The sequence below is a fragment of the Mchenga conophoros genome, linkage group LG16, assembly GCF_057382185.1.
Source record: "Mchenga conophoros isolate Kocher_MC1m ecotype Shallow Benthic linkage group LG16, M_conophoros_male_GT1.1, whole genome shotgun sequence".
In the NCBI taxonomy this organism is placed as follows: Eukaryota; Metazoa; Chordata; class Actinopteri; order Cichliformes; family Cichlidae; genus Mchenga; species Mchenga conophoros.
Window position 1 is genome coordinate 19,476,552 of NC_140541.1, and position 16,255 is coordinate 19,492,806.

Consider the following 16,255-nt stretch of genomic DNA (forward strand, 5'->3'; position numbering starts at 1 on the left):
TGCAACCAGATAAAAGTAATTTTCTAGGTTCGTTAAAGGATCTTACAAATGCTCCATCAAATCCTGGTGTGCCGGGATCACCCTGAGGAGGGACGGTTAAAGATGCATAAAGTTAGTAAGTTTGATATTATATGGATTAAGTCTTGTCACGCCATGAATATAATGTGTTACACTCGGATGTTCTCCTTAAGAAAAGGCAGGTTTGGTGTGGAGTCCTCTTTCTCACCCTGAATCGCCGCATGTACACACTGATCTCCAGATTGTCTCCCTTCTCTCCTTTCCTGCCTGGTTGTCCCTGAGAGTTGAAAACAAAATATACAGTAACTTACGGGACATCAGTCTCTTTGTATTAATAACTATCTAAGCAGACTTGGCATTACGCACAGGAAAACCTTGGGAGCCTTGAGAGCCGGGAAATCCTGGTGCCCCTGAATCTCCATGAGTCCCGTTACAGCCATCTGCACCTGGCTTCCCTCTGGGCCCAGCTTGTCCTGGGTGTCCCTGCAGAGAGAGCGACACAAGCAGAATCAACACTGTTTTCCTTCTCTCACCCCAACCAGTCGCGGCAGATGGCCGCCCTCCCTGAGCCTGGTCCTGCTGGAGGTTTCTTCCTGTTAAAAGGGAGTTTTTCCTTCCCACTCTCGCCAAAGTGCTTGCTCATAGGGGCTCATATGATTGTTGGGTTTTTCTCTGCATGTATTATTGTAGGGTCTACCTTACAATATGCAATAAGTGCACTGAGGCAACTGTTGGTCTAATTTGGTGTTGTATACATTATTTTGAATTCAATTAAACTGAACACTCTCCCACAACGTTCATCCCGACAGCATGGTGTACTCACAGGAATACCGTTGATGCCAGAGAAGCCAGGTATGCCAGTCATTCCCTGTGGAGCAACAAGAATTGCACATTAAACAAAATAGCTGTCATTGTCATGTGTTTAATAGTTTACAGAGATGAGACATGAGCACTTACCACGCTTCCTTTAGGACCTATGTTTCCATCACGACCACGGTCGCCTTTCTGCCCCTTTGGGCCTTGGATGCCTTCATCTCCTGTTCGCCCAGGTGGCCCCTGTGGGCCCTGCGGACCAAGAGGCCCAGGACGGCCCTGAAATTGGAAAGATAGGAAAAACAGAGTTGATAAATTTGAAGTCAAGGATGCAACACATCAAATAAACTTCATATATGAAAAAAAAACTTTTAAGAATAAATTGTCAGTTATCTTCTTTTGTTTCAGTCATGACTGTTAAAGCTAACACTGGTCATATCTCTGTTAGCAACAAGGGTGAGAGCAAAGAAATCGCTTACTTACCTGGTTTTAATTCCATAAGGAAACAAAATAATGAGAATAAGACAAGTGTTATCAAGAGATACAAAAAAAACAAAGGCACCAAAGCATCACAACAATGCAACAGAAATGTGTCAAGCTGCATTCTGATTCAATAATAATTCCCAGTGTTTCTCTTCTCCACACTATTTTTTATTTTTCAAACTTCCAGTTGGAATTTTGGTTTAGATCACCAGGGGGAGACATACACTTCCCCATCTTTTTCCGTACCTTTCCCCTTCTCTTTACACCCACCCAGTGGCTAAACTTTATACTGCAAATACCCACTAACATGCCTCTTCACTCATGTTAGCTCTTTTTAACTTTAAATGAACAGACTAAACCACACTCACAGAAATATCTGCCTGGAAACAGTTCAAACATGATAAACATCAGCTGGAAATGTGGCACGTGCAGGACCTTCTAAGAGAGCTTCTAAGAGCTGTGCACACTGTTATTTTAGGACAGCGATAGGGCAGCGAGGAGATTAAGTTAATGTAAATAAAGCCAGACTCTGTTGTCAAATGTCTCAGTAATGAAAAGAGAAAGGGCAGTTGAAATGGCTGTTCAGCCATATTCAGAGCGTTTGAGGCTGCAGACATCCCCCTAATCTGCAAGCTAAATATAACAATTTGATTATGATACCCAGAGTGACGAAAGGGAAAAGGCAAGCATCTCTCTGGGAGAGCCTCCCAGAGGCAGAAGCATCTGCAGCTGAGAGTCTGCTCCATTATTATTATTATTTATATTCCTATCTCCTGAAAGTGACCTCAGAATAACTGTTCACGTAGGCGTGTTAAGGCACCCTTAAAAAAAATGGAAAACACAGCACTTAATCTCATCACAGTGCATCATTACAGTTATTCACACACTCGAGGGAGCTGCTCGATGGACCCGCAGAGTCAACGATTATTGGTGGGAAGAAAACTGAATAATATGAGAGGAGTACTTTAAGAAGGGGTCATAAAACACGTGAGCATGGGGATACTATGGGAACTTGCTGTTTTTGTATGATCCTGGAGTTCTGGGTCAGTAAGTGGTGCTCTCAAAGGTTTGGAGGCCAAACAGTATCCCTGTGAGAACCAACAAACACAGTGACGTTGTTTGTCTGCTGACAGAAGTCCTTCGAGCGGCGTTACATGCAGCTAGAACCAGCGAGCCGAAAGGAATTAATAAAAACGCAGGGAGCCTAAATAGTGTCGCACAAAAATTCAAACAAGCTCAAATCAGATGCAGAGAGTGTGAGAAAAAGCCTCGGCCGAACTCGTGTAATTGCAACCGTAAACATGCAGCATGTGCATCCAGTGTGTGTGTGTGTATGTGTGTGTGTGCGCGCGCTTTGCCTGTGGGCGGATTTTTTTAAGCAACCAGGTGTGTGCTTTGTCTGTGCACATTGATGACCCAGCAGGTGTTGCCTATAGAGCACAGCATCGACGACAGTCCTGTCAAAACCATTCACACGCAGCCTGAACCAGGGCCAGCGTGATAAACACTGCTCTGAATTTTACATTTACTTTTTTTTGTTTCCATTAACTCTGCACATACACACAGATAATAAGCATAGTCCTCATGAAATGAAGATTAACTAATTTTCTGAAGACAAATGGTTCTGGCAAACCAATAGCTGTCTCAAATATGTGTGTGTGTGTGTGCACGAGAGGTCCTTGTCTAGAAAACTTGTATAAACTTTGTGCTCTGCTTTGTATCTGTCAGCATGGGCTAACAAGAGAACCGATAAAGGATTTTTAGAGATCGAAGAAGAAGAGTGGTACAGTGAAAAGGATGCCACCATAATGCTTCTCACTTTACCTTTGAAAAACTGGATCAGGTATACATTTGCCTTTAGATGTGGTTGCGTGGTTGTCAGAGCTTGTCAGTTGTAGGGATGTTAAAAACTCGCGTAAAGCAAACAAACCACACCTGTTCCACATCACATACAGTAGCCAGTTCATTTGGACGGTAGAACTACGCCATTTCCTTTCTCCCTAATTCTCAAATGCACTAAAAAGTCTCCCTTCAGTCCTCCCCACTTGTTAAGGAGAGGTCCTCCACACTGTACCATTTCCTTCACACATCCATACTCCCCATTCTTATCTACTCTCACTACTTCCACCCTTCACTCCCTCACCTCCTCTCCAAAGCTCTCGAGTGTTCTCCCTTTGCATGTCTTCTTCCCCTGCTTTGTCAGTCTGCCTGCCCTTCCTGTCTCCACCGGGGGAAGAATGACCAAGAAATCAGCCGCTGATAGAGACCATGAATACATGCACAGGCAATGCCGGTCAGCTTAGTTGTCAACTCCTCTCCCTTTGAAGGCTGGTCATAACTTCAGCAGAATATGAAGCTCAGGAGACCTGTCTCTGAAATAATGGCCGTCTGCGCTGCTTTAGTTTTCTTTCTATCACAGACATACGTCATACATCTGGACTCTGATCTCGTGAGCTCCACAACGCAACATGGATCACAGCTGACAAGTATTTCTTTAACTTCTGATTAGAATACTCTACACCTAAAAAAATAAATAGATACTGCAATGAACTCCCCAGAAACTCTGTTGTAGTGTGAATTAAACATACACGAAAGACCAAAAGATTAAGTTCATTAGTCAATATCAGAAGAGTTATTTCTACTCAAGTATTACCAATAATAGCAGCAACTATGAGAGTTCACTCTAAATGTAGTTTTTTTCTACTGTGGCTCAGGTTCAGTTATTAAATGATCAAATGAGGTCACAACAACAGATAACAGTGAACTCTGGAGGTTGTTAGAAGAACTATTAACTAAAACCACTTTGACTGTCTACAAAATTTAAGTCTTTCAGTCGTATTATTAGGCTCCTTGTCTTTTATTATATCCTCTTGTTTTTAAAAAAAAAACCACACAAACAAACGGCAGATTAATTGTTAAACTAACTGCATTAATTTTATTCATTTTTATGAACTGAGCTGAATTCTTCACATTAAGCTCTGTGCCTTTCTTTGTGTTATCTGTGTTTTGCCCATTTTTGCTTGATGATACAGCATCGACTCTAAATACAGCTTACTACGCTGTATGTGGTGATTTTTGAAAATTCATGGAGCAGGCGTACTAGGAGGCTGAATACCCTCATTATTCTAATTAGAGGTAATACAGCAGATCTAAACCACCAGAGCAAGAGCCTTGGTTTAGATGTACGTGTAGTTTGTAGCAGTTAGTGTAAATTATCGTCGTCAAAAGAAAAGATTTCATAGGGTCAAATAAACAACAGAAACTGAAACATGGGAAAACAGGTGAAAAGGAGTTGAAAGGAAATACAGACGACAAAATACAAAGTAAAACAGTAACACAAAGAGTGATAACGAGAGCGCGCAAAGAAACTGTGGTTGTCAAAAATTCCAAAAGGAAAACTGTGATAAGCAATAAAAACCTGATGGCTTCAGTCACTTCCCACATCGTTTAAGGGGCATAAACTCATTTGCACGACTGGAAACAAACACACACACATGCACAAAGCAGGTCATTAAAACATGTCACATCAGAATCTATTTGGAGAACCTTTGTGCTCAATCAACAGCAGAGACTTTCTAGAGGTTACAAGCAAACCTCAAAAATATGCAATGCACCTGATCATGAGGCGCTGTTGACCTGCGGAGGTGCGGGTGTGGATCAGCTCGTCTTGGTGAAGTCTTACAGTCAGAAACAATTAAAAGCAGCTGTTCACATAATTTTTTACACAAAAACTCATTTTCCCATTCGCTTTGTGAACTACTTGAGCCCCTTTGGGTGGTTTTCAAGAAAATTTAACAATGCCCCTGTGCCTCGCTCTCAGTTTTATTGCATTGTTTTCATTGGAAATGCTTCTTCAGCTGAAGCTGATATTCATTAAAACCTGTTCACAATGAAATTGTGGAATAGAAAATTAAATATAAATTAAATGAACACCATCTGAATTGATGAAACTACAGGTGAAAGCTACACTCAACTGCTCTCTTATTATTTTATGCCAAGTGGCCTTCCTTATCCAGCCCCAAAAGTGATTTGTGTCTTTGTGTCCCAGGATCAAAAAAAGGATCGCCACTTAAAGAGCAACTACCTGATCTTTGGTAATTTAGCATATTTCTTGCTGCAGTTATTTAGTGTACTATGCACTTCATGATGTCATCTCTCCTCTGGCCATGCCCACCCACACTCATCAGCGCTGCAGACTTCAGCCAGAGATGTCAGTGACACCTGGAAAGTTTAAATATTCATCAGTCACGTTCTCCGGCTTCATTCCCACTGCCAAACATCTAGCCTGTATGACACTTCACATGTGTTTTTGGATTTCCCATTGCCATATTAGCATCCACATCTGCTCCACTGCTTTATCTGTGTAAGCTTCAGCGAGCAACTTTATGATGTATCACTTGTATCAAGAAATCTCTGAGAAAATCCCTCCTCTTCACATGCTGTATAAAATGCCGTAACCCCGTCTGCGTGCACGGGTGTGTTTACATTTCTCATTCCTAAACCACAGATCTATTAAAAGTTCCCCCGTCTGACACCATAAATTTCATCTGGGTCCAGACTGTCCCCTGGGGTGGACAGTTTTGGAACGACCCATTAAGAACAGGATGGGAACGCACGGCCCGATATGCAAACCTCTGACATCCGAGAGGAATAAAACAATCAAACAACTGGCCGGAAGCTTGCCCTGTTATTCCATCTGTTTGTCCGTCCGCAAAAACTGGGAACTACGAGGGAGATTCCCTAATTTTACATATGAAAAGAACATCTAATTAAAGATGAATTTTTAAGACAAAAATCATCAGCAAAGTCATGACCAATGACACGAACAGCAGTTACAGTTCGGCTCTTAAGTTTCTGGACAGTTCACGGTTTCTGTACATCACCACACTGGATTTTAGATCAAACAGCCAGGATGTGATTCAGACTGCAAAAGTAATGCAGTGATTTTATGCATGTTCCCTTTCTTCATAGCCTCACAATTTATTAAACAAATTCATAATGTTTTTAATATTTGAATGAAAATCATTCGCTGTCAACGACTGCCTCAAGTCTACAAACCAATGACATCACCAAATACTGCGTTTCCTCCCATGAGACCCTCTGTCCGGCCTCTTTTTGCATTAATTTTGTATCTAATAACTGAGAAGCACGCTCTATTTGGGTTAAGATCAGTTGATTGCAATCAATCAAAGGCTGTAACCTTTCTTTGCCTTGAGAAGCTCTTGGGCTGCTTTTGCACTTTACTTTGGCTCTCTATTCACTTGGACTGTGAACTGCAGTCTTATCAGTTTTGCAGTATTTGCCTGAACCTGAGCAGAGAGTATATCCCTGCTACTTCTATTATTAATATTAATAAACACCACTGACACGGTTCCACTGGCAGCCATAACACTGCACACGCCCATGCCATAACACTGCCTCCACGATGTTTGAAAGATGATGTGGTATGCTTCAGATCACAAGCTGTTTCTTTCCTTCTCCATAATTTTCTCTTAAAATCACTCTGGTACAACCCATGCGTCCTCTTTTCAGAGTTTTTCTGGCAAAATCTAATCGGGCCTTCTGGTTCATGAGTGTAAGTGCAGTGCGTAATTGGTGAACTTTCAACCCTCTGAAAATGGAGGACTGTGTGTGTGGCCCAGTTTCCTAAACAATGAATACAAAAGTTTTATAAAACCTCCATGAATAATGATTATAAACCCAGTGTGGTGGTGCACGGATGCAAAACTATGCCATTATCACCAAACCTATGGAGCTGTCATCCCTGATGGACAACATCTCCCACCCCATGCAGCAGACTGTGACAGCACTGAGCAGCTCCTTCAGTGGGAGACTGCGGCACCCACGGTGTGGGACGGAGAGATTTCGCAGGTCTTTCCTCCCCACTGCTGTCAGACTCCATAATAAAGACTTTAACTGATCAAGCACACACATCCATACATATGCAATAATACTAAGTGCAATAATCCTTTCTGTCATCGTTGTATTTTTACTCAGTTGTATATAGTATTTGTATTTGTATTCTATTTTTATCTTATTGTATATTTATTTTATTTTATTCTACTGTATATAGTATTTTATTTTATTCTATTCTGTACAGTTGTGTACTGTATTTATTCTTATTGTATTCTAATTTTTGCCTCATAACTTTTGCACTGTCCACTTCCTGCTGTGACAAAACAAATTTCCCACGTGTGGGACTAATAAAGGTTATCTTATCTTATCTTATCTAACTCTACGGCATCTTAGAGGAAAACAACAATGAACAGAACGCCACTAAAAATTTCAAATGTACCAATTTTACTTAAAAGCTTCCTGTTTCATTCTTAGTTTCCTGTCATGCTGAAGGTACAAAATGCTGCAGATATTTAACAATAATCAACGGCTGCTGGGTTTAATGAAAACCCTTCTATCTGCAGCTTACATGTGCACATATATTAGCAATTTTCCAAATGAACTGTTCCCACACTTGCTTCCACGTCTGTTTTTCATCTACACTGGGTATCCATTGAGTTCTGCCTTTACACCATCACCAACACTGTTAATGTCTCATGTCTAACAGTTGGCTTGCCCTCCTGATGGTTGTATATAATGTATCTTCTCAGAAATAACACCGTAATCCAAACAGAAACTGTTGTGGACGATGCTATGCAGCACGATCTTTTCCTTCTGACGTCGACGATGGGAGCTGACAACCGTGTCCTGCTTCTGAAACATCTACGGGTCCTACAGAGTGGACTTTTATTACATTCACACAACACTCATTTATATAAACTCTCCCTGGCGAGAGCAGGTATCTACGCAAGCTGCCTCGAGCAGGAGTGCCAGAGTAATGAAAGTCTGCAGCGCTAGAGAAATAACAGTTGGTTCTGAGGAAAGGGGATGGATTAAGGCCCGGGTTTGACGGAAACAAACAAATTTGTATGTCAATCAAAGATATCTAAAGCCAAGTTTTTGCAGCTGTTCCTGAAAACATCAATGTGGCTCACTGTTACCACCAAGATTTGTAGTCTAATGTAGTCTAAACTTTAACAGAAACTGGCTATAGAAAAGTCAAATGGATACATATTTCATACTCATAGGAATATAGAATAGATAACTACTGGTGCTAATGCTCCATTATTAACTTTTCCTTTAAAGCATTCACGATATCACACAGCTCTCTGCAACAAATGACAGAGGATCTAAAACTGTCCAAACCCTCCTTATTTTCTCACCACCTTAAATGGCTAATCGCTCCATGAGAGGAAGTGAGTGTTAGATTGCTAGTTTTAGAAAGATCCACAATTCTCAGATGCGGCCCTCTTAACTCAAGTGTCCGACAAGTGTAAGAACAAGTGGTTTACTCCACCCCCATTCACTTTGTTTTTAGCACTCTGAAGGAAATGAGCAGCTGCTCAGCCCTTCTGAACTTATCAGCTATAATAAAGGAATGAAAGAAGAATGGAGGGAAGGAATTAAGGGTATAGTACAACAGCTAAGAAGAAAAGAAGGAAGGAAAAGTGGTGTGAAAAAGGGAGGTAGGAGGAGAAAGGTTAAAGAGTGATTTAAGAGCAGAAGAAGAATGGAAAGATGGTGAAGTTTAATGTTAGGGAGTAAATCATTTAGAGCATGTAAACACTGAAGTCTGCCCTCTTTCTCTGACTCCCACAACTGGACTCAGATACTTCAGTTGATTCAGTCCCTCTTCTGTTACCCTCCTCGCTTGTTTTTCTTGGACACGTTTTTCCTGGACTCATTTCCTCAGGAGTCGCATCCCTTATGCATGATACCCCGGAGGGAAGCGGGGCCCGGTCTGTGGACAGGGATGAGGGGCTCTGCTTGGAGGACAGAAAGGGACCAGGAACTGGATACCCTGAGGAGGAGTCAGGCAGAGTAAATAAACATCTGTAGATGATGTTTAGATATCTATTAACGTATGTTTGGATCTCCTGGCTGCAGTCAGGGAGGTCAGCTTTTTGTAGCCCCTGCTGGAAGAAAACATCCTGCATCTAAAAAGCCCTTATGGCCACTTTAGATGAGAGCGGTTTTAAAATGATGCATTAGGAGTTAAGAAAGGGTTCACGTGGTGCAGCGACATGTGAAAAAAACAAAACAAAACAAAAGTCTAATGAGGTCTTTTACATGAGAACGTTACAAGCTTTGCTGCAATGGAGACAAGCCTCCAGCCAAAATTCAGAGGACATCTAAACTCGAACCCTCATGTTCTCAGCTGGTCTCCGTGACTCATCCTCTAAAAATGTCTCTTACGCTAAGACAAAGAAATGAAACAGAGGGATGAATACAGATGACGTTCGGAACATCGGTCATTTGTTGTCATTTGTTTTGTTTCTCATGGCTCCTCTTTGTTCAGGACAGAAGACCAGTTTACATTTGAATTAATGTGTTTAGACTCTGAGATAATTTCTGCATGCACATGGGTCCCTCTTTTGCTCTGCACGTGCATGCAAATGTGCCAGAGATCTGACAGCATCCAGTCCATACAGGGTATTGCTAATGACCACTGGTTAAACTGTGTGAGTGTGAGAGAGAGCTTGCATGTGTGCTAAAGGGTGTATGGTGAAGATCAAGACTTGAGAGAAGAGGAGGGGGGGGGATCTCAGGCTGAGAACAGAACAGCCCAGACCTTGCGCTATCCCAGGGGTCTCAGGGGCCCGACACCTGCGCCATTGCCTCATATATAAGGAATGAAACGTCTCCAATCTGCGGTCCAAGCTTCGTGTGTGTGAGCCAGACACAGCTGCAGTCTGTGTGTTTGTGTGAAAATGCATGCGTGAAAGAGCAATATTGGGTCTGCAGTCTTAAACGAGGTGTTGCCCTCACCTCAGAGATCAACCACCTGTGTGTGTGCGTATCGTGTGTCTGCCTCACTCTGACCGCATGTCTGCCACTAATGAGGTCCATCCCGGGTGTGACACCCCTATAATCCCACTGTTACATTTATCACTATGATTATAATGCCATTACAGCTTCCACACAGTGGACTTCCCAAGGTGCACCATGTGTGTATAAAACTTTAGAAAGGAAAAGTCAATTTCCTCAGAAACGCTGCTGTCTGACAACGTCTAACCCCAGGGCACAAAGTTATGTACAGAATATTTAATTATATTTGCAGTCTGAGAGGCCACACGAGCGATAATAGAAGCAAGAAAGTTATTTTACCCCAAAGTTGACATGACTGATAAATAAAACTGATAATAAAACATATTACTGAGAAATCAGGTAGGGTACAAACAGCAGTCATAACTTCTAATTCTAACCAGCGCAGGAATGATTGGATGAACATATCTGTTGCTTGGACAAAATGGGCATTTTCATGATGCTCTAACAACATTATCTAGGGGGGATGCTAACATCTATCAAAACTCATAGTTATTAAGACATTTAATGGAAAACTGACAATGTCTGCTACACTACTCTGGTATACTCGAAATGTTTTCTGGTAGGTCTAAAGAGGAAACTCTATCGAATGGCCATATTATATACTCACCAATCACTTTGTTATGTACACTTGTTCAACTGCTTATTAACTCAAGTATCACATTAGCCAATCACATAGAAGTAACTCAATGCATTTAGGCTTGTAGACTCGGTTAAGACTACCTGCTAAAGTTCAAAGCGGCAGAAGGTTGATTTAAGTGACTCTGAATATGGCTTGGTTATCAGTGTCAGAGAGGCTCACACCAACAATGGCTGGTCAGAGTAATTCTGAAACTGCTGGTCTACTGGGAATTTCCCACACAACCATCTCTAGGGTTTACAGAGACTGGCCCAAAAACGACGAAATATCCAGTGAGCGGAAGTTCTCTGGGATTTAATGCCTTGTTGATGCCTGAGGTCAGAGGACAACTGCCAGATGTGTTTAAACTAATAGGAAAGAAACAGTAACTAAAATAACCACTTGTTACAGCCAAGTTATGCAGAAGAGCATTTCTGAGGTCACAACTTTGAAACAGGTGGGCAACAGCAGCAGAAGACCACACTGTGCCACTCCTGTCAGCTAAGATCGGGAAATTAAATTGAGGCTACAGCACAGGTTCACAGAAATACATGCATATATGGATAATAGAAGATTAGAAGATTTGAGAAACGATGGCTGACCTGATGAGACCCTGGTGCTGCTGCAACATTCGGATGGTAGGATCCGAATTTGGCGTAAACAAAATGAAACCAAGGAAACATCCTGTTTTGTATCAGTGGTTCAGGCTGCTGGAGGTGTAACGATGTGGGGGATATTTACATGGCACACTGTGGGCCCCTAAGTACCACCTGAGAATCATTTAAACATCACAGCATACCCAGGTATTATCATCACAGTGTACCTGTCTTCTGATCCTGCTTCCAGCAGAATAATGCACCATGTCACAAAATTCAAAACATCTGAAACTGGTTTTGATGCGTGGCAGTGAGTTCACTGTACTCAAATAGCCAACACAGTCACCAGGTCTCAGTCCAGTAGAGCACCTTTGGGATGCAGTGGAAAGAGAGATTCACATCGGGAGTGCATGTTATGATGGGCTCATCCAAGCCAGTGAGTTCAAAGTGAAAGATCCCAGGTTTGATCCCCAAAGACAAAATCCCTGAGGGTCAGAAAGGGTACTTGGGATAGAAAGCAAATATGCTAGCTTAGCAGTCTGGTTTGTGGACAGATGCTTTCACGCTGTGTGGTTCCAGTTTTACCTTTTTTTATGGGACCACGAAAACCAACTTTTTGAGCACATCAGCTCTTCGTCAGACTGGAGGACAGATGCTCGCAACTTCTTCTGTCTGAAACAATATGTTTGCAACTTTCACGATTTTTGTCTACAGTAAGAAACATAAACGTTTGCTCACATTTGGAAGTCTCCCGCCCCCGTTTGAGTGTTTTTTCATGATATTTGGAAACGTGTGAGTCCACTCCGAGCCAGTAAAATTGACTGTGTTTATTGGATTGTGCGTCCACCTGCTTTAGATCTCAGAGAACAGAAGGCGGGCAGGAGGAGGTTGGAACTGGCACAACTATTATCCCATTAGCTGAATAACACCACTCTTAACTTTTGTTTGGCTAACCAAATCTACAGTTAGACAAAGAAAATCCTAAAAATAATTGTTGTAACCTCTGTGTATTGTGTGTATGTTTTAGCTTAATGGATATAGCATTTTTCATAAATGTTATGAGTGCTGATGAATAGTTAAATACTAACAAAAAAAGACACAGAAATAGAAGGTTCCAGATCTGCTAAATTAGATTTATAGTCAAACTCCCAGCTGTGATCTTGGCCTTAGCTGACATGGCGGTCAGCCAGTCAAATAACTATCAGGGATACCCATGTAATCCTCAGGGTCTCATTCTGCACCTGCAAAAAAATTTCCAATTGGCTGAGCCCAGAATCCAATTTGAACTGAAGAATGGAAGATTTTTTTTCTTTCTTCATTTTCCCACGTGGGAATCTAGCACCCGCTGCCATTTCAGCTGCATTTGGTGGATAGGGCAAAGATCCATGCATGTGTGTGTGGTTTACTCACTTAATAGTTTATTGCATAGGTTTACGGTAAATTATAGCAATTTGAGAGCCTGAGTATGAGTAAAGGATGGGAATGTACCTTGACCTTAGGTTATGGGGGGGGGTACTCATATATTACACAACATTTACACTGCGATGTGGGGCCAAATTTCTCACATCTCTGGACATGTATTTGTCTTAGAAAATGCTGTAGGAATAAATATGAAACTACTTGGAGGAGATCTAATAGTTTCCTCAGCAGCCCACCCCCAGTGTAGGTTTCACAACAAGGCCTGATGGAGAACACATGGCATCGTTGCTGTGACCCAGAAAAACTGGTCACATTTTTCCTACAGCCCTGAGACCTTTCATCGCCAACCATAACAATTCCTGACCCCGCGTTCCTATCATGAGATTACAGTCCAGACAGATGTGATCGTGGTGCGAGTCTGAATGTCCTTTTCAGTGTAACTCAGCAGGGGATGGACGGCACCGGAAAGTGTCCACTGGAAAATAATTGTCCCAAAACTGGTATGAGGCTTATTTCAAGACACAAAGTGACTCTGATGTCCAAAATTTTAGAAAAAAGGGTGAAAGTATGCTGAAGTTCACAGTTCCAGCAGCAACATGAAACAGAATATCTCAAGGTAATTTGTCCTTAGGTATACTCAAACCATGTGTTGGCTGGTGATAACACAGTCAAGCTACAGATGGCAACTAAAAGAGCACTAGGAGGGAGTGTCTTCTTACCAAGGCCAACAACCTATAGTGAAAATTAATTTCATAAGACTGTGATTTCCTTCCATGATGAGGAAACATGACCTTTGAATGAGTTCAATTTGCCAGAGGTTTTATGCATCTGTCCAAATAATTCCTAATCCTTCTGTTGTTCCCTTCTCATGCCGTGTAGATGGACTTTCCAGTGATGACAGAAGAATTTACTTAATTTCTTTAAATTTATTGAAAAAGTGAACTTTTGAATTCAGACTGAGGCAGAAAAAAGCAGGATTTCTTAGCTTGTTTACTAAATACACTCAACAAAAATATAAACGCAACACCTTTGTTACTGCTCCCATTCCCCATGGGATGGACGTAGAGACCTAAAATTCATTCCAGATACACAATATAACCATCCCTCCCAAACAGTGGTCACAAATCAGTCCAAATGTGTGGTAGTGGGCACATCTGCTATATTGAGATAATCCATCCCACCTCACAGGTGTGCCACATCAGGATGCTGATCTGACATCATGAGTAGTGCACAGGTGTACCTCAGACTGCCCACAACAAAAGGCCACCCTGGAATGTGCAGTTTTGTCTCACAGCAAAATGCCACAGATGCCACAAGCAATGAGGGAGCGTGCAATTGGCATGCTGACAGCAGGAATGTCAACCAGATCTGTCGCCCGTGCATTGAATGTTCATTTCTCAACCATAAGCCGTCTCCACAGGCGTTTCAGAGAATATGGCAGCACATCCAACCGGCCTCACAACCGCAGACCTCGTGTAACCACACCAGCCCAGGACCTCCACATCCAGCAGGTTCACCTCCAAGATCGTCTGAGACCAGCCACCCAGACAGCTGCTGGAACAATTGGTTTGCACAACCAAACAATTTCTGCACAAACTGTCAGAAACCGTCTCAGGGACGCTCAACTGCATGCCCGTCGTCCTCATCGGGGTCTTGACCTGACTCCAGCTCGTCGCCGTAGCAGACTTGTGTGGGCAAATGCTCACATTCGATGGCGTCTGGCACGTTGGAGAGGTGTGCGCTTCACGGATGAATCATGGTTCACATTGTTCAGGGCAGATGGCAGCTGAGAATGTCCCAGTTCTTGCATGGCCGGCATACTCACCGGACATGTCACCCATTGAGCATGTTCGGGATGTGCTTGACCGGCGTATACGACAGCGTGTACCAGTTCCCACGAATATCCAACAACCTCGCACAGCCATTGAAGTGGAGTGGACCAACATTCCACAGGCCACAATTGACAATCTGATAGACTCCATGCGACGATGTGTTGCACTGCATGAGGCAAATGGTGGTCACACCAGATACTGACCGGTTCTGGGTCCCCAGACCCCCAATAGCGCAAAAAACTGCACATTCCAGGGTGGCCTTTTGTTGTGGGCAGTCTGAGGTACACCTGTGCACTACTCATGATGTCAGATCAGCATCCTGATGTGGCACACCTGTGAGGTGGGATAGATTATCTCAATATAGCAGATGTGCCCACTACCACACATTTGGACTGATTTGTGACCACTGTTTGGGAGGGATGGTTATATTGTGTATCTGGAATGAATTTTAGGTCTCTACGTCCATCCAATGGGGAATGGGAGCAGTAACAAAGGTGTTGCGTTTATATTTTTGTTGAGTGTAACTGCCAATAGCAGATTTTTCTGTCCTGTAACAGAAGTTACTACGGTGGCATATATTGTTTCCTGCAACTGGTCCGTCAGGGTTATTGCTTTCCCAGAAACACTTCCCTTGTGCTTTTGGAAATCTGTTTTTTTCCTATTTCTGTTTTGTTTTTTCCTATTTCCGTTGCTTTTGCAGCGTTGTTCTTATTGCTGGTGTTTTCTTAAGCTGCAGTCTGTTTGGCCTCTCAGGGCCACCGTAAGTTACTATGTACATGTGCTCAAGAATAAAAGCTGGTAAAGCTTCAGGACAAAGTCAAAAATGAACACTCTTGCTAGAACACAAGGAAATATTTCTTCTTGGAATTTAGTACATAGTTAGATTTACTACTGAAAGGTAAACTTTTCTGTTAAGATTGGACTCTTTCTCATCTTATCTGTGTTTATTAGTATACTATATATAGCTGGTCACTAAAATAAAGGGGTTAGATGTCCTTTATTTTATGTTTTTCTCCAAACGGTACATTTTCACTCCACCATTATGGAAACAAAGACATGTTTTTTAGGTTTACGGGTGATTCTGAATTGGCTGTAGGTGTGAACGTGAGCCTGAATGATTCTCTGTCTCTCTGTGTTAGTCCTGTGATTAACTGATGACCTGTTGAGGACGTACTCACACAGAAATGACTGAAATTAAAGTTATTTTGGTCCCTGCCCCCCCCCCCCCTTTTTTTAAAGATAGTGGTTTCAAAATAAGTAGCAAAAACCTCCCTTTTCCCACATTTGCTGCCAACTGGCGAGACTCAAGGAGGACTCTGTTACTAAGGAATCAATCAATATCTTCCTCACTGCAATACTTTTTAATTTATACAGGTATATGAGTAAGTATGTGTCAGTGTTGATGTTTCGCCCTGCCTTTATGTATGTGCACAGTATGTGTACACGAGGCCCTCCTTTGTACACAATAGACATCCCATTCCTAAAAGCAGTTATCTTCCCAAAACGTGAGAGTGAGACACGTTTTAAGGCTCCTAAAACTGGACCCCGTCTGGTTAGAGGACAGCGGGTCAGTAAAAAAACAAAAAAAAAAAACA

General features: G+C 42.2%; 1 protein-coding gene across 4 annotated transcripts in view; it reads right to left on the reverse strand.

Annotated features, from left to right (window-relative positions):
* The window catches only part of col4a2 (collagen, type IV, alpha 2), a 78,241-nt gene that overhangs the window by 19,700 nt on the left and 42,286 nt on the right, over positions 1 to 16,255 (reverse strand). For all 4 annotated transcript variants that reach the window (XM_085250497.1, XM_085250498.1, XM_085250496.1 and 1 more), the window contains 5 exons: positions 976 to 1,110; positions 842 to 886; positions 385 to 501; positions 227 to 295; positions 47 to 82 (listed from right to left, as the gene is read on the reverse strand). In XM_085250497.1, the coding sequence (XP_085106623.1) occupies positions 47 to 82; positions 227 to 295; positions 385 to 501; positions 842 to 886; positions 976 to 1,110 (402 nt within the window). The remainder of the gene's footprint in view (positions 1 to 46; positions 83 to 226; positions 296 to 384; positions 502 to 841; positions 887 to 975; positions 1,111 to 16,255) is intronic.